This window comes from Panicum virgatum, chromosome 9K (assembly GCF_016808335.1).
Source record: "Panicum virgatum strain AP13 chromosome 9K, P.virgatum_v5, whole genome shotgun sequence".
Taxonomy (NCBI): domain Eukaryota; kingdom Viridiplantae; phylum Streptophyta; class Magnoliopsida; order Poales; family Poaceae; genus Panicum; species Panicum virgatum.
Genome location: NC_053144.1, coordinates 19,020,827 through 19,040,692, shown reverse-complemented (window position 1 = coordinate 19,040,692; position 19,866 = coordinate 19,020,827). Strand labels below are relative to the sequence as shown.

The 19,866-nt window shown below is 46.6% G+C and overlaps 2 protein-coding genes across 4 annotated transcripts; both read right to left on the bottom strand.

Annotated features, from left to right (window-relative positions):
* Nucleotides 1–4,181: 4,181 nt before the first annotated feature.
* On the bottom strand, nucleotides 4,182–5,134 carry LOC120648562. Its single transcript, XM_039925309.1, has one exon. It carries the CDS (start codon nucleotides 4,787–4,789, stop codon nucleotides 4,445–4,447), a length of 345 nt encoding a protein of 114 aa, XP_039781243.1. The 5' UTR covers nucleotides 4,790–5,134; the 3' UTR covers nucleotides 4,182–4,444.
* Nucleotides 5,135–12,807: 7,673 nt separating this feature from the next.
* Nucleotides 12,808–19,417, bottom strand: LOC120650564 (chaperone protein dnaJ 13-like). Of its 3 annotated transcripts, XM_039927739.1 has the most exons (14): nucleotides 19,098–19,229; nucleotides 18,296–18,372; nucleotides 17,888–18,174; nucleotides 17,016–17,213; nucleotides 16,816–16,930; nucleotides 16,086–16,172; nucleotides 15,284–15,372; nucleotides 15,099–15,183; nucleotides 14,696–14,749; nucleotides 14,393–14,473; nucleotides 14,178–14,255; nucleotides 13,608–13,847; nucleotides 13,190–13,300; nucleotides 12,808–13,061 (listed from the first exon to the last, which is right to left on the bottom strand). In XM_039927739.1, the coding sequence occupies exons 3-14, from the start codon at nucleotides 18,172–18,174 to the stop codon at nucleotides 13,005–13,007; spliced, it is 1,482 nt and encodes a 493-aa protein (XP_039783673.1). In that variant the 5' UTR covers nucleotides 18,296–18,372; nucleotides 19,098–19,229; the 3' UTR covers nucleotides 12,808–13,004. The 3 variants fall into 3 exon arrangements, with proteins under 3 accessions (XP_039783673.1, XP_039783672.1, XP_039783671.1); XM_039927738.1 differs by lacking the exon at nucleotides 18,296–18,372 and having other exon boundaries at nucleotides 13,190–13,297; nucleotides 19,098–19,417; XM_039927737.1 differs by lacking the exon at nucleotides 18,296–18,372 and having other exon boundaries at nucleotides 19,098–19,382.
* Between the last annotated feature and the right edge of the window lie 449 nt (nucleotides 19,418–19,866).

Below are 19,866 nucleotides of genomic sequence, written 5' to 3'. Positions count from 1 at the left end.
GCCCCCTGCACTGCAGCTATGGCGGGGTGGGTGACTGGGTGCCGGGGTCGCATCATGGGTAGAGGGCGGGATGCTGCTGCGGCATGGCGCAGGGGTGGACACCGGGGCGAAGGAGGCGGTCGCCGTTGGCCATGATGGTGGCGGCTCGGCGGATCCACGGGCTCCGCGACCGCATCCGTGTAGGAGGGGCTGTGGTGGGAGGCGGCGGAGCGGTGTGGGAGTAGCAGCGACGCCAATGCAGGGGACAGAGCGGATCAGCGAAGCCGGGGACGGAGCGGCCATGTGACGTAGGGCAGCGGCGACGCCAGGGAGGGAGCGGCCGCATGACGCAGGCAGGGTAGGTGGGAGAGAACCGCGGCGCTAAGACGGAGGGGAGGGAACACAACTGCGAGGGGCGGGACCTGGTGGGCCAGTGCCGGAGCGGCGGGCGATGAAGGGCAGGCTGGGGACGGAGCGGAGGCCCTGGCAGAGCGGCCGTGACCCGGGGACGGAGCGACGTGAGGATTGGGACCCGGAGGGCAGCGGCCGATGTAGGCAGGCCGGGAACGGAGCGACGTGAGGGTTGGGACCTGGAGAGCGAGTGCCAGAGCGGCAGCCGATGCAGGGAAGGCCGAGGACGGATCGGTGGCCCGAGCGGAGAGGCGGCAACGCCGATGAAGGAGACGTGGGGCATGGAGCGGTGGGATGGAGCGGCGGCCGGGGCGCGGAGAGGGAAAGGCGGATTGAATGGGAAGGCGGCAGGTTCGCTAGCGAGGGAGAGGGCGTGCGGGGTGGGAGGCGGGTCGGGGGTGAGGGTCTGGACTTGGAGCGCTCAGATCGCACGGAGAGCGATCTCCCACCGTTACAGGCTTAACCAAAGAATCGCAGGCGGCAGGGTAGGACGAAAAAAACGTCACCCTTAGCTTCTTTTTAGTAGTATAAGAGATAGAGATAAAACAACTTCAACCTGATACATGATGATCTTGGATTTATTACCTAAAAGATTGAGGCAATAATCCTCGAATCCAACAAGGCGTGTATGGAACAGAAGTGTTCAGATATACATACATATGCATTTGACTATAATAAAGGCACTTGTTTGGCAACAAGTTGCCCAACGCTTCAAGTTTAGAGCTACTTAAATGATACGCCAATCCTCTTGATGATCTATCGAAGAAGATAATCTCTTTGTAGGGATGAAATCCAAGGATTTGAGTCAATTCGTGGCGCTTTCCTTCCGTATCATTAGTGGGTGGAATATTGTCATCATCGGAGTTCCATTCAAATTCTTCTTCCACCTGCTCTTCATCTTCGCCTTCACTTTCATCATCAGAGCTATCATTTTCAAAAACCCAGGACCCACGGTCGCAGCTTACACTTCGTAATGCAAGCCCCAGATCAGTGTCCTGTCTCAATTTCCACTCAGTTTGATCACACGATTCCTCGAGGATCCAGACCCTCAGACGGGCACGGCAGTCATCATCAAGTAATGCATAGTAAATCCCCTTCTGAGACCTTCCTAGAAAGAAGTCTGCCGTTACTTCAGCACCACTTACTGGGGGTTTGATTACTCGGTACGTGCTATTTGACGATGATATTCTGCAAATTAAATTGAGAAATAGCGTTAAGCAAAGCCATTACTGTCATGTTGGTCAATCATTTTTTTTTCAGAGAGAAACGTACTCGCCCGTGACAGGGTTGCACACCCAGCCGTATTGCAGGAGGAGGCCGTTGGAGTGGCCCCGGACGGTGTCGTTGGGGATGTCGTAGTCGTAGTCGACGGAAGGGCGGGCGAAGAACTCGGCGGACCGCAGATCGTTGTAGCTGAGGAAGAGCCCGGCCAGGGAGCGCGGGAGGAGGTCCGCGCGCAGCAGGCCGCGGTCGTCGATGAGCGCGCGCCACGCCCGGCAGACGCAGCGGCGGAGGACGTCCGCGAGCACGTCGTCGGGGAGCAGACGCGCCAAGTCCACCTGCCGTTCCATCCTGCTAGTGCTATGGCTATGCTATCTCCCTCCTTCCTGGTGGCTCGTTCACGTGTCAGTTGAGCAGGAAAGCAATCTCGACTCTCGAATCTGGTGTGTGCTCTTGAATCTTGATTCCTTCCAACAAGGGCGGGTTTTAAGGACGCCCGCTGCATCTATCGGGTCCGAATCGATTGGCAAGACAACTTCGACTCTGAATCGATTCGGCATGCAGCCGAGCCTGAAGAGGAATTGGGTGCAGGCGCGCCAAGTCCGCCACCTGCCGCTCCATCCTGCTATGGCCTTTGGCCGGCCTTGCCAGTTGACTAGTTGAGCAGGAGCCTTGCCGTGCCGAATCGGGTGTACGTGTGCTCTTGATTATTCCTTCACTTCCAACAATAAGGGCGGGCTGCCGGGCTCGTTTTAAGGACGCGCTGCACATATCGGGTCCGAATCGATTGGCAGGGCAATCCGGCTCTGAATCGATTCAGGTGGGCAAGGCATGCAGCCAATTCAGTAGCCCGATCCAACAAGCGAACCGTCCCAACCCACCGTCGCTGACCGGCAGCAAATGGACACGCGGCAGGCGTCAACTAACAGATGAGAGTAACCACTAAGGCCAGTCTCAATGAGAGTGTCATTGACAGTAATTATTTAGACTGAAATCTTAAAAATTGTGTCAGTGGAGTGTTATGGTGATGACACTCCTCTTATATTTCATGACACTCCTCTCTTCTCTCCTCGTACTATTGGTACAGTTATCAAATTTAATGCCCATAATATTCTTACGACACTTCCACTGAGATCCACCTAAGGCTAATATCAGTGGGACTGTCATAAGAATGTCATGGACATTAAATTTACTAATATATACCAATAGTATGAGGAGAAAGAAGAGAGAAGTGTCATGAAATGTGAGAGAAGTATCATTATCATAACATTTTATTAGCACAGTTCTTAAAATTTCAGTATAGATAACTGTATCCATAATACTTTCACCGAGACGGACTTAACCACGACCACGATCGCGCTCTGCTACGCCGCAGCCGCGCTGGCCCTTTGCATTCAAACGGGCCGCTGCTCCAGGAGCAGAGCACCGAGCCGGATGGCTGGCCCAGGAGGGGAAGACGCGTGCACGCCGACCCCGACCCCGGCGACGACGAGCATTGAAAGGGCGGCGCCGTGTCTCCGGGCGCCGCGCATGCGGGGGTTGGGTTGGGGAGCGCACGATCTGATGGGTTTTTGTTGCTGGGCGCGGCCTGGGGCCTGCACAGACTGTGCAGGGTACAACTGCTGCTGGTCCAGCAGCAAACTAGCATCCAGCTCTGTTGGTGACGGCAAGAAAACGTATGATTATTGGAGATGGTTGGGGAGCCTCTGTCTCGATCTCCACCCGTTTCCAATAAATATCTTCTAATAGAGTAGTACTCGAATATTCTAAATTTCTAATAGCACATCTATAGAATATTGGGAGAGATGCATTTCATAGTTCTTTGATAACCTTATCTCAATACAACTAAAATATTGAGAGAGCCAGCATTCACACTATATTTCCAGAGAGTTGGAGTGAAATATTGGGACATGCAATAATTATTGGGAGAAGAGAGAGGTTTTGGAAACTGTTGCAGTATATTTTCTTTCCAATATTATTTATTTATTAAGAAAAAGGAGACTACAGGAGATGCTCTTTAGACTGACTTACAGTCATGGGAGCCATGACTATCCCTGGTTTTTTGTTTTATACATACTTGCACTTTTTTTTTTGAGCAACATACTTGCACTTATTGATCGTCAGTGAAAGGGTGAAAGAATCTCTCTACGCTGTGTTGGTATCTTGGCACAGAGACTGACTTACAGGAACTCTACGTGGGCTGTGTTTAGTTCCAAAATTTCTTTCTCCAAATTTCACTATTCGTCTATCACATCAAATCTTTTGCCTCATGCATAGAATATTAAATGTAGATAAATAAAAAACTAATTGCAGAGTTTTGATGTACACGACGAGACGAATCTTTTGAGTGCAGTTAGGTCATGGTAGGACAACAATTACCACAAACAAACGAAAAGTGTCACAGTATGTTACAGTGTCCGATGTGAATTTTTTTACCATCATTTTACGGATCTAAACACAGCCGTGGTGAGAGTTCCTGCTACTGACCTAGAAACATACCGGCAGATTGGTCCGGAGCAAATTAAATTTTGTTGCAGATTCTTCCTAGAAATAATGGCAGGCAATTAATGTCATGCAGAGAATTTTGCAATGAGTTCCCCAAACTTGACGCTTCCTCTCCCTGCATCTCACCACATCTCAAGAGGTATGTACAGGACACACACACACACCCCAAAGATCAGTGAACTGACAAACCTGAAACAGCTGCTAAACTATAGATTTCAACCCTCTCGTCCCCTCTTCTTTACAAATTACAGATCTCTCTGAAGTCTGCTGCTGCTGCTACTACATCTATCTTTTTTTTGGCGATCAAGTTAAGATGTTCATCTGTCCATTAGAACCCTCCTAAGCTTCCCTGCTTCTCTCCGGCTCCACTGCTGCTGCTTCTCTCCCTAGTGACCCTGATGTAGCAGACGATAACGATGATCAACGCGGCCGCGAACCCGGCGAGGATCACCTCCCCGCCGGCCTCGGAACGGTCGGGCCCGCCGCCTGCCCCGGCCTGCACTACAGCATCCGCCGGTCCCGCCGCCGCGGCGCCCGGCGAGGCCGGCGGCTCGGCGATGCCCAGTAGCGGCCTGGCCACGGCAGCACCACCGCCGTGAAGGGCAGCGCCAAGAAGAACCACCAGGAGGAGCAGCAGCCTTGCCAATGGCAAGAAGCCGCAGCGGCCAGCCATTCTACCGCCGCAAAGCTGTCTGCAATGCAACTCCCTCCCTCCCTCCCTCCCTCTCTCAAGGCTCGCTCCAGAGTTGTGCGGCAATTGGAAAATGTGAGAAGGGTGGTGGAGGGGGAGGGGTTGATATGGGCAGCGTAGCGAGCTGAGCTGAGGGAGTGAGGTGGAAGAGGCAAGCAGGAGCAGGAGCCTAGGGGGACCGTGGTCTCGCGCCTGGCTGGCACATGAGAATCGAGGCCGAGGGAGATGGTAAGCTGGGTGTCACTGGGCAAAAATTCTGCTCCACTGTGGTGCGACGCTGCTGCGCTCACGGCTCACCGCTGCTGGTTTGGTTGTGGTTTGGTTGGAAGGGACCCGGGACGGGAGGAGGTCGGGATCGGGGGAGATCGTCTCGGGGAGGGCTGGACCTGGACGACGTGCCCGCGCGCCGCCTGATTGGGGCAGCGCAGCGAACAAAGCATGGGCATGGCTGTTTGATACCCTTACCACTCCTGTCCTTTGCCTTTACCATGGAGTGGTTGTGTACTTGTGTTGTGCTACTACCGGAAGAAGAAGCTATTCTTGCTGGCGAGCTCGGTGAAATGGTGCGGTTGTAGCAAGTGTGCTAGAAGAATCAAAACTCTCTCCTTTTGAATTAAGAGTTATCAAACCTCTAGTATACAACCACACCCATCGGTATGTCATGTGTGAGGATACCGAGGAGAATGTTTGTTCCAGTTGGATTAGCTGACGTCATGCGTACTACCAAACTGCCCTGCACAAAACCAAGTGTTGCACAAAACAAGCAAAGCAAAGCCCAAGCACGCATGCCGCATCCACGGAGAAGCGATCCGTCCCGTCCGGGGAAGGCTCTCACACGGGCAGTAGTACTACGCCCCAGCACAGCACTGCTCCCCGGGAGGTGGGCCCCGCGTTTGACCGGCGTCAGCGTCAGAGCGCCGGCGGCGTCTTTATTTCCCGGCAGCCGGCGGCAGGCGGGGAGGGCCGGAGGACGCCGTGCTGGGGCGCAGCTGGCTCCCTCCTGGCTCCCGGAGCAAGAAGCGGTGAAGCGCAGCCACGTACGCCGGCCAGGTCAGAAGACGCGTTCTCGCAATCCCGGATGTCCGGAGCAGAGCCGCTGTCTCACCTCGCGCCCCCCGCATCGCGACGGTTTGGTACCAGCCGGCGTGATTGGGTTGGGTTGGGTTTGATTGCTCACCGGTGCACAGATTGGTGAGGTTTACACGACCTTGGACATTTCTCCGGCTGCCGGACGCGCGTGTCAGCGTGTGCACTGTGCTGCGCGTGCACGCTCTGATGAATCGAAGCCGCCGGGCATGGCGGGACGGGCGCATGGCCCATACTCTTGTGGTACAACTGATGAATGGTCTCGCTCGCTGAGCTACGCTACAGTTCAGTAGTACGACCACTAGACCGGTGAGATTCAGAGCTGTCCTGCTCCGTGATGGCAGAGGCCTCAAAACTTCGAGAGGTGACACATGCGCAGAGGCTCCGTGAGTATCGCCTTTGATGAGATTTGGAGTTCACCACTCAACAGAGTTGTATGCAGGGTTAACCGAACCGTCGGTAACCGGTCCGGTTTGACCGGTTACCGGTCAAACCGGTCCGGACCGGTACCGGTTCGGTCCGGTATGAAACCGGTCCAAATTCAAAATTTAAATTTGAATTCAAAAAAATGAAAAATTCCCAAAAAATTCCTAAAAATACTTCAAGGTGCAATGAATCTAATGGTGTCAAATTTTCTCCAAAATTCGTTCATTTAGTATGGTTTTCGGAATTTATAAGTTAAATAAAAAAAGAAAAAGAAAAAAACCGCGGCCCATTAAGGCCCATCGCGCGGCAGAGGTCATTTAACGTCGCGTGTCCCTCAGCCGAAGCCTCACCAGCGCCTCCCTCACCCGCTCCCCCCTCACTGACTCCTGTCCGCCGCCAGAAGTCGCCGCCCGCCGCTCGAGGCCGGTTAGCCGCTCTCAGATCCCGGCTAACCGGTCTCCCTCACCGGTAAGCCGGACCGGTAGCAGATCTACCGGTCCCGTCCGGTTTTCCGCCCGGGGAGGCCGGTTTACCGGTATGGGGAGGCGGTAAACCGCCGATTAGCGTCGGTTGCAGGTGAAGGTATCGCATCACCCACTGGACGGGATATTGATGGCAAATACCTTGATCAGAATGAGCAAGACTTGAAGACGAGGTACGTAAAGTTTCAGAAAGACTGGCCCTTATTTGGCATCACGTTAATGTGTGATTCATGGACTGGTCCGACGAGGATGAGTGTCATCAACTTTTTGATATATTGCAATGGGGTCATGTGGTTCCATAAGTCTATTGATGCGACTGGAAGAATTCAAAATGCTGCATATTTGTTCAAGGTAGTCCCTCAACCTGTTCCATTCACATTGTGTATGTTTTGTCATGTTACTAAAAAATCCGTCTTCCATTGCAGGAGATTCGAAAGGTGGTGGAAGAGATTGGACCGGAGAATGTCGTGCACGTAGTCACCGACAACGGCTCGAATTACAAAAAAGCATGCAATGAACTACTAAGTGATGTGTATGACCACATAGCTTGGACACCTTGTCTAGCACACACCGTCAATTTGATGTTGAAGGATATAGCTCGAAGGCCTGAACATGGTGTTATCATCAAGCAGTGCAAGCGAATTTCAAATTGGTTACACAATCATGGTCAGTTGAATACAATGATGAGGAACGCAATCGGTGGTGAGTTGGTCAAGTGGAATGCCACTCGATTTGGAACCAACTACATGTTCCTAGAGAGCATCTATCGGAAACGTGATCGTTTCATGCAGTGGATGGCATCTACTGAGTTCCAACACAGCAAATGGGCGAATACCGAAGATGGTAGATTTACTCATGCAAGTTTTTCAAGTATGGAGTGGTGGGATGCATTGAAATATATCATCGACACAGTTCAACCAATATACAAGTTCCTCCACTTCGCTGATCAGGACAAGAAGCCGAACATGTGCGAAGTCGTGATGGCCTACCAGACTATGAAACAGGAGCTGAAGTCTTTCTTTGGAACAAATGTTTCCACACTGAAAGAGTATGTTGAGGTGGTGGACGAGAGGTTGGATGATGTGTTCATAGGTATATATGAACACTCACCTAGGGAAGAGAAAGTTGCACAAGGGGCCTAAGAAGGGTGACTCGAAGCGTCGAAAAGGCAAAGGAACAGCAAAACCAGTGAGCAGCGACACCGAGACTGATGATGGCGAAGGTGAGCGTAGTCCTCCGTATCAGGAGTCCGAGGATAGCAGCTCGGCCGATGATGGTGATGATGGTGACGGTGCTCAGCCTAATGCTGGTGGTGGAGGTAGTGGTGCTGATGATGCTGCTGGTGGTAGTGGTCATGCTCGTGGTGTTCGTTTCACAGGTATATATTGCACATATAAATACACACATATTTCTGACTATTGACTACTAATTATGAAATATGGTTGATTGCAGGGGAAACTCAGTTCACACATGCTACTCAGGACACCGACCATGGAGCATCGCAATCGCAGAGGAGAACAGGTGGACCGACGGACTATGACAGTCCACAGAACTCTTCTTCCTCCTACAGCGATTCGAGGCACTCTTTTCACTATCCCATTCCTAACATCAGCATGCAGCCACCGACGAGATGGGTGTACGAATGGGAAGACCCCCATTTTTACACTATGTTAGTTCAGGAATGGCAGACAACATCGGCGTGGACGGGCCAAACTTGGCAACACTACAAGGCTGAGCTGCTTAGAGTGCGAGGTATCGCTTTGATGTCCACCGCCGAATACCAAACCGCATCTCAAATGGGGGTCTTCCCATTCCTACGTTGAACTTTTCATTTCATGTGTATAAGTGTATGACTCCGTATTTGTATGCACCCTATTACTATTGTATTTGTATGCATAATTATAACTCATTGCTTTGGTAGGGTCATTTACATTAAAATGTGCATAGCTCATGTCGAAATTTCCTTTTATTTCACACCGGGAATCAATTTTTCAAGCGGCGAAAAAATACTCTAAACAACCGGTATACCGGCCAAACCGGCCGGTATACCGCAGTGAGCCGCAACACAAAACCGGCCGGTATACCGGTCGGAACCGCCACCACGGTAAAATTTGAATTCAAATTCACATTTGACCGGTTCCGACCGGTAACCGGCCTAACCGGACCGGTAAACCGGTACCGGAGCCCGGCGGTTAGGCCGGTCCGGTCGGGAAATTGAACCCTGGTGATGGGTGGTTGCCCTTCAAGAACAGAGTTGTGTGAGGGGTGTGAGGACTGAGGAGAGGGCGGGTGTGGTGTGTATATATATCGGCAGTGGGCGGCTGGAGACCAGAGGGAGCGACGTGGAAGACGATGAGCTAGCAAGGGGGACCAAGGTCTCGTGCCCCGGCTGGCGCATGAGAATCTGAGGGAGACGGTGAGCGGTGAGCGGTGAGCTGGTTGTTGACGGGATTCTGCCGCGACGCGATGTCTGCTGCCCTGCTCCTGCTTGTTGTTGGATTGGTCGGATGGTTGAACGGGAGGAGGTCGGCATCGGGGGAGATTGTCTCGGTGAGGGTGGGATGCAAGGAGGATGCTGTCCTGGGCAGTGGGCACTGCAGCGCGTGCAGCTGTGCTGTCCTGTCAGGTCTTGTTAGTTTTCTGTTAAAAACTTTATACTCAATCACATCAATATCTGAACACATTGATACTGCGTATCAAAAGTAGACGAAAAAAATCGGCTTTCAAATTGTGAGACGAACTTTTTAGACCTAATTAGTCGTAATTAGACAATAAATTGCTACAATAAATATTCGCAAATGGTGGATTAATTAGTTCTTATAAATTCGTCTCGTAGTTTACAAACGAGTTTTGTAATTAGTTTTGTCATTAGTCTATGTTTAATACTTTAAATGTGAAAAGATTTTATTTCAAAAAATTTAACCAAACAAAATAAAAAGAAACTCTTGCGGTCTCGCTACAAGATGATCGTCAATCAACGAGCATTTTGGATTATCGGGCATGGGTATGATAATATCTGAGAAAGCAATAACCAATCTTGCATGCTGCATCCTCAGAGGAACAAAGACCATGTGGCCATGTGGGGAAATCCATATTGGGGAGAAGTTTGCTGGTTCCGGAATGGTTGTGGGGCTTGCAGCAGGTGAGTGCTACAATACTCCAGGTCCAGGAACAGAGGGGCGCTGCTACAATGCTGCACTGCTGCCGAGTGCGTGGCTGATGAGAGCATGGATAATGGATTTCGCCGGTAGCCGGCTGAGATCGTGCCAGGTCAGAGCGCACTCTAGCAGTATTTATTGTGCACAGTAAGAGGAGTAGGTGATTTCGCCGGCTCACAGCGGGCGTTTCGCTAGCCGCCCACACACTCTCTCTCCAGTCTCCACTCAGGTAGGATCCCAGCCGGCTCATCGCCAATCACTATACTTGCTAGCTCTGCATTTGACCGTGGTCGACGTCAAAGCTGGTTGCATGTACGGAGGGAGAACCGAGGACGTCAAAGCTAGATCTCCACGACCTCGAGCTCCCAGGCAACCAGCCGCTCCCTGTCAAAACACGCGGTCCGGACGTTTAGTACACGGTCTGCTTTCCGTCCGTATCGAGACGATAGGAGGCTAGGGCCGTGTTTGGTTTGGTGTGGAAAAATTTTTATGGAAACTTTTTTTTGTCTATTTGACCTCTAATTAGAAGTATTAAATGAAGTCTAATTATAAAATTACCTCCACAATTCTCTGTATAAATCGCAATACGAATCTAATGAGGCCTTTGGCATTTGATTAGATGATAGTTACTGTAGCATCGCTGTAACAAATTAATATTTAATTACCGTTATTAGATTTGTCTCGAAAAGTTACATCTATTCCTGAAAAGGTTTTGTAAATAGACTTCATTTAGTACTCCATGCATGCATTCATCTTTTTTGTAAAGTTGACGTGACAGCTAACCAAAATCCTGCGTGCAACTTTTTCACGGCCTTGTGCTCGAATGTGACTACAAGGCTGGTACGTGCTAGCTCATGGAATTTGCGATAACTAAAATTTCACTGGATCTGCACTACGGCCCCGATGTGAGTGTAAGTGGTACGTAACAGATTACAGATACTACGGCTCCAGGAGATGCAGTAGTTCAGTGCCGTGCATCACTGCCTCCCAGTGGTGGCAGTAAACAGCTAGGGGTTTGTGCATCCTTTTGACTGCTCACTTCTGTAAAAAGTCGAAGCGGCTGCATGATCGGTTGTTCGATGGATGGAACACGCTTTTGGTCCAGGCGTTCGGCGCCTACGTTGCTCCGTATGGACCATTCGATTTTAAAAGCCTCTCTGATCGCCCGGCAGCAACTTTTCACGGCTTTGTGCTTGACCTTATGGCTACAAAGTTTAGTAGCTTATGATGGAGTAACCAATGCGAATGTGAGCGTCCGAGTGTGTCAACCACCAACAAAGCATGCCATGCCATAAGATCTCCAGGGATCGAATCCAATGTGATGTGAAATTGACCAAACAAAAAAAGGTGATGGTAAAAAGGCATCTTTTTATGCCACTTTTGCACTAAATACACTACGCAGCATAAAACTAAAGCTGTCTGCTACTCGTACTACTTGCTTAAACCCCAAGTCATCGGTAACCACTAGGGTTAAATTTACCGACCGGAACCGGTCCGAATACCGCGGTAACCGGTCAAACCGGTCCGGACCGGTTCCGGTTTGGGACGGTTTCAAACCGGGCCAAATTTAAAATTTGAATTTGAATTCAAAAAAATAAAAAAAATCCCAAAAAATTTCTAAAAATACTTTAAGTTGCGATGAATCTAATGGTGTTAAAATTTTTTCAAATATTCGTTCATTTAGTATACTTTGCAGGTATTTGAAGTTAAACAAAAAAAAGCGTGCATACAAAAGTATACAAATACAATGTAAAATATGTTACACATTATATTAATATAAAAGTAGTACAAAAGAGGGTTGAAAGGTTCATTTAGGCTTAAAACATATTATACAAAAATTCAAATTTTGAACTAAAGTCGGTTTTTTTGTTCAACGGACCAGTTTCCACTCAAACTGGACCGGTTTACCGGTCAAACCGGTAGGCTAACCGGTGGAAACTGATTGAACTGGCGTCTATAGTTTGAAATTTGAATTTGACCGGTTTTTATCGGTTTCCGGTCAAACCGGTCCGGTTTACCGGAACCGGAGGCCGGCGGTTTCAGAGGACCGGTCGGTAAAAAAATCCCTGGTCACCACCTCACCAAGTCTAAGGACTAGCACATCTTCACTAAAAAAGTAAATCACATATAGTATACCATATTATATGTTCACTGTGTAGATCTACTCATTTAGAGTCCAACACAATTAGATTTTTTATTTTATGATTTTTCTGTGATTTATTATGATTTTTCAAAACTGCTTTAGGGAGTAATTTGATCGTTTTTGGAAAGTTCAGGGGATGATATAGACCGTTTCATAGGTTGGGGAGTTATGTAGTCCATCTTCTATAGGCGAGGGGTGATATAGACTTTTTTCAAACTAAAAAGAATGTGCGCCGCACCGGCCATGGAACAGACTGGGCTGCGAAGCACATGCAGACGGCCTCGGCAATTTGTGCGGCATCATCTTGTCCGTTACACGAGCAGCCGCCGGCACCCGGCAGGGCTGCTCCACCGGCCTCGGGAGAGGAGGGGAGCAAGGGCGCCCCTGCCCCACTGGGGTAGCCTCTTCGCGCGCCGAGGCAGAAGCCAAGCAGGGGCACGGCTCCGGCAGCACAGGTGCGTGGAGCCTCGCCTGAGCCGGCAGCTTGCATGTTGCTGCTGGCGATCTGCATCGTCAGGGCACTGACTCGATCGAGGGCGGGTCATGTGGTTGGTGATCGTGTCCAGAAAAATGATGAAGGCGCCAGAAAGAGAGATGCAGACACCGGTCGGGGAATCAAACAGTGACCCGGCTGTGTTGTGCAGGGGAAGTCGGTTGACAGAGGCGGCACACGGGTCCAAAACACTGATCAGGGGGCATAAGGCGTTCAGGCCATCCAAGCGACAGGCATCAAAATCTTCACATTTTCGTTTGCCATGTACAAATTACAATCCCTATGAAGTGACACTGGGAGCAACACATCATCGCTCATCAAAGGGGGGGGGGGGGGGGGGGGAGGAAAGTAAGAGCCCCTATGGTGACTCAAAATTGTTTCAGTGCGTCTTTACATCAGTATAACAGTTTCAAAATTGATGGATATCTTGTGGTATCAACAGCGCCTCATAGTCATCCACCATGACCTGTCAACAAACCAACCAATCGTGAATTTCGGCTGTAGACATTCAATTCACTTGTGAATGATCGAGGCTGGATTTTTTCCTTAATCTAAAAAAGTTAAGACAAGATGGTATGTGATGGCTGTATCAACCTTGTATTTCCGACCATGAAATGTGTACTCAACAAGTAACAGCTTCGGATCTCCAGGACAAGGATCGTAGAAGCCCATTATTCCAGACTTCTTTATCCCCTCGTGAAGCTGTTGGTGGCAGACAAAGAACATTCAGTGTCAGATAACGAGACAGATATTTGCTAGCATTCCTTGCAGAAACGTGAAAAAGAAGCTAGTAAAAGGGAGTATGTTTTAACCTATTTGCAAGACGCAAAACCAATGGCAAGTTTGCAAATGCCCCTAATATATTGGTCATCCAATGGAACCAGTAACCAGTAAAATAATAGCACAGATACCATGCAAAAGAACAACTATGACATATTACCAAACTTGCTAGGTTAAAGGTTCATCTCTCAGATAAAAAAAAACACTTGCCAGAAATGGAACTCAAATGTACCTTGAGCTGGTCAGCCTCGGTAACGAGGAAGTTCAGTGGGATGGTCACATCAAATACTTGTGAAGCGACGTCATCATTTATTTCATTCAATTCACTGCTCTCTTTGATTTTTTTGTGATTACCATAAAGAGCCTTGGTAATCACCAACCCATTGTTCTCTAGCTGTCTATTCTTCTTACGGTTGGAGACAGGTTCCAACAATTTTTGAGCTTTTTTAGCTGCCTTTCTGGCTTCAGTTAGCTACACAGGAAATAGACATCTTCAGTTACTTGTCCATTCTTTATAACACTTAAGGATGGAAAAGCATTGCAGTCAGTGAATTATTGCAAACATATATACTGCAAGGTGAGAAACCACAATTTGGTTAGAAAGGTGAAAGGCACGCTACCTGTATGTGTAAAATATGCATACCAGTTAAACTAGCATGTGGCAACCAAACTTCAGTGATTGTTCCGGAACAAAAATATACATTAAAGTGCAAATAGGAAAGTGCAAAGAGTCCCTCATCCCTTTATGTGCATCCTTTTAAGATACGCAAGAATGTGAATACACACAATAACCTCAGGTTACCTGTGTAGATAAGCCTTCCATCTTTTCAAGTGTCTTCTGCTTTTCTCGCTTAAGGTAGTAAGGCTTTACAACATATGTCTGTTAAAAAACATAAGATGCCGCAACTAGGCTTTAGTTAACAGGTGCAATTAAGGTGGAGAAGGTAAGATAGCAGGACTACTCTATATATATAGAACTGAAAGACATCAAGAATAGAACCAAGTCAGGAACAGAACCTGAAGCAGAAAATATAGTGTTGAAGGAATAGCAAATGCACTGGTAACAAATAATGCATTTAAATCAGTCGAAAGCAAGACCTGCAGAATCAAGCAGAAGTCAGTGAGAATTGAACAGAGAATGACATTAGAAAAACATGGTAACAAAACCTCCAGATGTGTCATAGGCATCAATAGTTCGATACTGAAAGCAAATAAAATCGTGTTGCATTGCTTCAATCTTTCTTCCATAGTTATATTCTATCAGATAAACAAAACACATGAAAGCCAGGAGAGACTCCAAGGTGGAACAGCTCCACTTACTGGGATAATTAACTTTTGACCAGCACGATGTAACTCAAATCTCCAAGAGACACCCTACATCAGATATGAAGGAATTCAGAGCACAAAATAGATAAAAGAACATGACAAGCTGTCAAACTACAAGGAAAGGTCAGTTTGATGAAACACGTTAACTCGTTAAGCAATAAAAGTTTTCTACATAATATCATATGAGAAGAAAACTAGTTAAGATTATCAATTTAGAGACAACAGACACCATCAAAGAAAAAACTACATCATGATTACTCCTAAAAAAAGCATGGTAAGATCATCTCGTAGAAAATATCATTAATGCAGTCTGCACCAACACTATAGCACAAGTTCAAGAAGTAAAGTGACAAACTGACAATACATAGCACAAGGGACCTTAGAAAAAAGCAATCACCTGAATTCCTATGTTATACATCATCCTTACAGTACTAAATTCTGATATCCACCTTCCTCCTCCAATTTCAAAATCAAGGGCCGTGCTGCAAGGGAACAGTTCAAAAAAAAAAACAGTAGGTTACAAACTCATATAAAATTGCATGTTCTATAGCCCGAAAGAAGAGATATCAAAATCTTAGGTACCTTCCAACTCTACCGGCAATGCGACCATGAGACTTGGAGGAGAAGCGATGGATGTAATGAGCAGATGCACCAAAGAAATTAGTTCCAAACTGAGGAAGAAAAAGAAAAGGTAATTAATAATTGAGACAACCTAAAAAGCAAAGCATCAGATGTTGGTCTGACATTAGAGGTGAAAAAAAGAAACAGGTAGCTCTTGAAAGCAGAAGGCATTACAAATTTACAACCATGAAATAAATGTGTTTTTTGTTCTGAACGCCGCACACTGGATACAAGCGAGACAATATGTGTTTCTTGTTTTCAAGGCTCCACACTAAAAAAAAATGCAAGGCAGTGCTGAAGTTAAATAGAAAATTGCATATGCTTCTTTCTGTAAGTACTATTTGTTCCTGGTCTTGAAGATCTTTGAACCATTTGTTTTGTAAATACTTTGTATGCATTACCCTATACCAATGATATGACCATTTCAGTAGGGACCTACCATACTGTTATCCTAAAGAAATGAACTTACGGTGGCAAAGGACACTTCTAGTCACTCCTTAATCCTACTCATATATTTATAGATACTTTGACCAACCAGCTAGTTTCAGAACAGAATGGGAAGCTTTTGAAATAACTACAGTAAGTAAACTTCTTCAAATGTTCCAAAGAGATCGACGCGGCTATTCAAAAGAAAGTAAGATAATGTATTCTTATGTACAGAACACTAAGATCACAGCTAAACTAAAATGTATCTGGCGTCAAACATGCATTTCTAAAAAATTATCAACAGTTAAAAAATTGTTTGAATTGTCTTTAAATTTACCTTTATTTCTCCTGTTGCAGTACTTTTTTCATCCTTCTTTTGCCATCCAACAGAAATACTTGAATCATCACCAAGGACTAGCTGTATCTGGAGTTTGATGAAAAGAGAAAGCAATAGACACAAGGGGCAAATGATATCAGCTTACCTGCACACAAAAAAAAGTGCAGTAGATAAACTATCACCCTACTCCTAATATCACAGCTGTAACAAAAAAAGATAGCAGGTAACAAACATCTTGCTGAAATCCCTTACAAGAGAACAAGAATGATCTAAAGGAAGATACATCTTGGACATCTATAGCACTTGAAAAATTCTAATGTGCAATATGTGCTGAAATCCCTTATTCTGGACATACCTATGAGGACTAAACTTATGCATTAACTATGTAAATGTAAAGTTAACAGTTGATGTCCGTTCTAGACATGAATCAAATGTAATATAATGCCTGAATTCATACTAAAAGCTTGCCTAGCTTCAGCAATCCTTTTTAGCTGGAAGCTTTATATCTCAACTAAAAAATTACTTTTAGACTGAACATGAGTCTTCACATAGTAATTAGTATAATGTATATAAGTAACAGAACTGAAGTCATTGTTTCAGCATCTATTATTGAAATCATGGATCACTACCATGTACCTAAGAACGTCATTATATTAAAGAGTGGCGAGTAGCTTTTACATAGACAAGTATTGTGCACATGAGAAAAGCATTTGAGTGTAAGGTTTCATACATTCCCAACAGCATTTTCAGATAGTCGGCGAGTCCAAGCATTTGACAGGTTGATAGATCCATCTCTTAAAGAAACAGCAAGTCCAGAAGTTGCTGTAGAATGTGGTGAAATTTGACTGAAGTACACAATGTTAATGAATTACAATTTGAAGCATGCAAGAAAGTAGTAATGGATGAAAAGATATGGGATAACATTCTTACCGAAATGTCTGCACGCCAATAACAGAGCGTAGTCCAGCTGTTGCCATAAAATCAATATGGGAAACAGAAGATAACTGGTGCCGCAGCACAGTGCTTGCTGCTCCAGTTCCAGCTGAGCCATTGACAACCAAATTCCCACCAACAATGACAGTATTTTGCTTGGACACTGGCAATTCAACTTCACTAGACATTCCCATTCTATCCATGTCCAAAACAAACGACTAAATAACTGTACTATCTAAAATTATTCATATAATATCTAAAGAAGTAATTGAAGGACAGGATATGTCAGGAGGTTCTAAAGTACAAACATATTGCTAAAGTGGCATCATATGTTGTTGGAAGTTTTAAAAAAATGTTGAGCACTGAAATAAAAATGAGAAACATAAATCATGAACGGTAAGCGGCAGTCAGCCATAGCTGGTTCCCAGCACCCAGTGGTCAAACTCCTAATAAATGGTTTGCTTCCCTGTTTTCTATAACTCTAACTTAGATATAAGCAGTTAAGCATTCATACTGGAATGCTATCAAAAGAGGCACAAGTGGTAGTCATGCACATAAACTAGTTAACATTACTAATCAGTTAGAAAAGAACTTATATGTGCCAGTATGAAAAATGTATACTGACTAAACATAGTCCACAAATACAAATGCTGAAGGATGCAAAATAGCATGTATTGATTTCATCATCAAAATTACATTAACATTTGAGGTTAACAAGTAATAAATTACTAAGCATTTTACCATAATGCAACCATGAATTAAACAAGAGAATAGTCGCACATTATTATCATAATTCTTAGCAGCTTCCCACCAATGTGACTAGACAAAAGATTACAGGCATATATACTAAAATAGAATAAACTATGTACCCTTTCATGATGCCATCACCATCTAAATATTGTGGCACTGAGAAATTAGCAATGATTGAGCCATTGGGTCGAGCATGCACGAAAAGTTTTTCTTCCTCCTTGCGCCGCCGCAGTCGTTCCAACTGTTCTCTAATTTCCTCCGGTTTAGTTAGTTTCGGACCAAGTTCCAGGCCAGAATTTAAACCTTCCATACCATAGATGTCATAAATATGTCTTTTGTTCTCATCGGATAGTATCTCATATGCATCGCGTATTCGTTGGAAATTTTCAGTTGCTACTTCCTTCATCTGGACAATCACAGATGAAAATGAAGAAGGTTACTAGTCAGTTCAGCAGTATGCACTAATGCAAACAGCAGATGACTAGTTCAACAAAATACAGATTCATGTGTGTAAGAATCCAACTAACCGCATAATGTTTTTTTTATTACTTGAAATATAGGCGAGGAGTGCACTAGAAACACCTGATGGCATCTGCCAAGTTACCTAAACAGTATGTCAATCAGGAATGCAGGATTCGTCTTAATAATATTCATAGAATCGTATCCGAGAAAAGATGAAAGTTCTCTTTTGATCACATAATAAGAAATTCCTTCTCTAACTAAATAAGAAATTCCTGATTCATAAATAAGAACAGATGTAATAACCCAAGCGGACTAGGAAACCAACAATGGTGCTAGCCATTAAAGCATGGGCTCCTCATGGAAGAGAAACATAAATGGCCCACAACTTGCAATACATTCCAATTTCCCAGTGCCCTGCAGCATTTTGGGAACAAAACTGACATAGAACCAGTGCCAAAGTGCACGCTTATCCAGACTGCTCTGTCTATTTCTACCGCTACTCTGATGCTACTAGGCATATCTTCAGACACAATAAAATAGATACATGAAAGAATAAAACCACATTGCATTCTTACACATATTGCCAAACCCTCACCCTTGATCTCGTGTCAGAAGAGAGGAAAATCCTTTTTGGTTTCTAACTATCATCGCAAACATTTAACAGGCAGAACCTGGAACAAGCATCGCATGACAGCAATGCCAGTGTGTGCTGACCAAACCGCAGCCCAAAAGTAACATAGCACTTGGGGCTAGCTAAACCCGATTGCCGCACCACAACCCAGCTCCGAACGGAGCACGGCGCGGGGACCCTAAGCTGCTAAGCAGTTCGAGCCAATCGAATCGCACAGAAAAAGGGCGGGGCTCTACCTGGGGGTCCTGGTACTTGTCGGGGTGGTAGATTTGCGCGAACTGGCGGTACGCCCTGCGGATTTCCTCGTCGGAGGCGTCGGGCGAGAGGTGGAGCAGCGCGTAGAGCTCCCTCCCGTTCTCCGGCTCCGGCGTCGACGCCATCCCGTCGTGCGGCGGTGGCGGCTTCGCTGCTCCCTCGGCGGCCCGTGGAGGGACTTATTTTTTATTCTGGAGGCGAGGGTTTATGCAGAATTTTGTTTTCCCCCGTTCTCTGGCAGACGGATTTGGGCTTTGCTTACGTTGTCGGCAATGATGCTCTGCTTTTTGTGTGTGTGTGTGTGTGTGTGGAGGAAATGGTTCTTCTACTTCTGCTGCAAGAAGAAGCCGGGTGTAGGGTTGCCTCCTTTCCGTTTTCCTCACTACGCCAGCCAGCCCGTTGCTCACAGAAACGCATTCCTGGGCTGTATGCCTTGGATCCTCTGACACTGACACACACATCACCACCGACCCGGTCTACCGGCCCATCGAGGCCCAACGATACAGCGGGCCACACCACAGCGCGATACAGCGCTGCGTGGGCCGTCTGGGCACTCTCTCTGTCTACACGTATCGCCATAGCCCATGGATCCTTATGGCCATTTTTCATGGCTGGGCCAAAAGTATCTAAGTGAGCTAACGAACAGGCCACGCTCTTTGGGTTCGGAACCCCTGAAAAAGGACTCATGGGTTCGGAAATGAAATACCGACCGACCTGTGGGGTCCGCCAAAATGAATTACCAACCGGAGT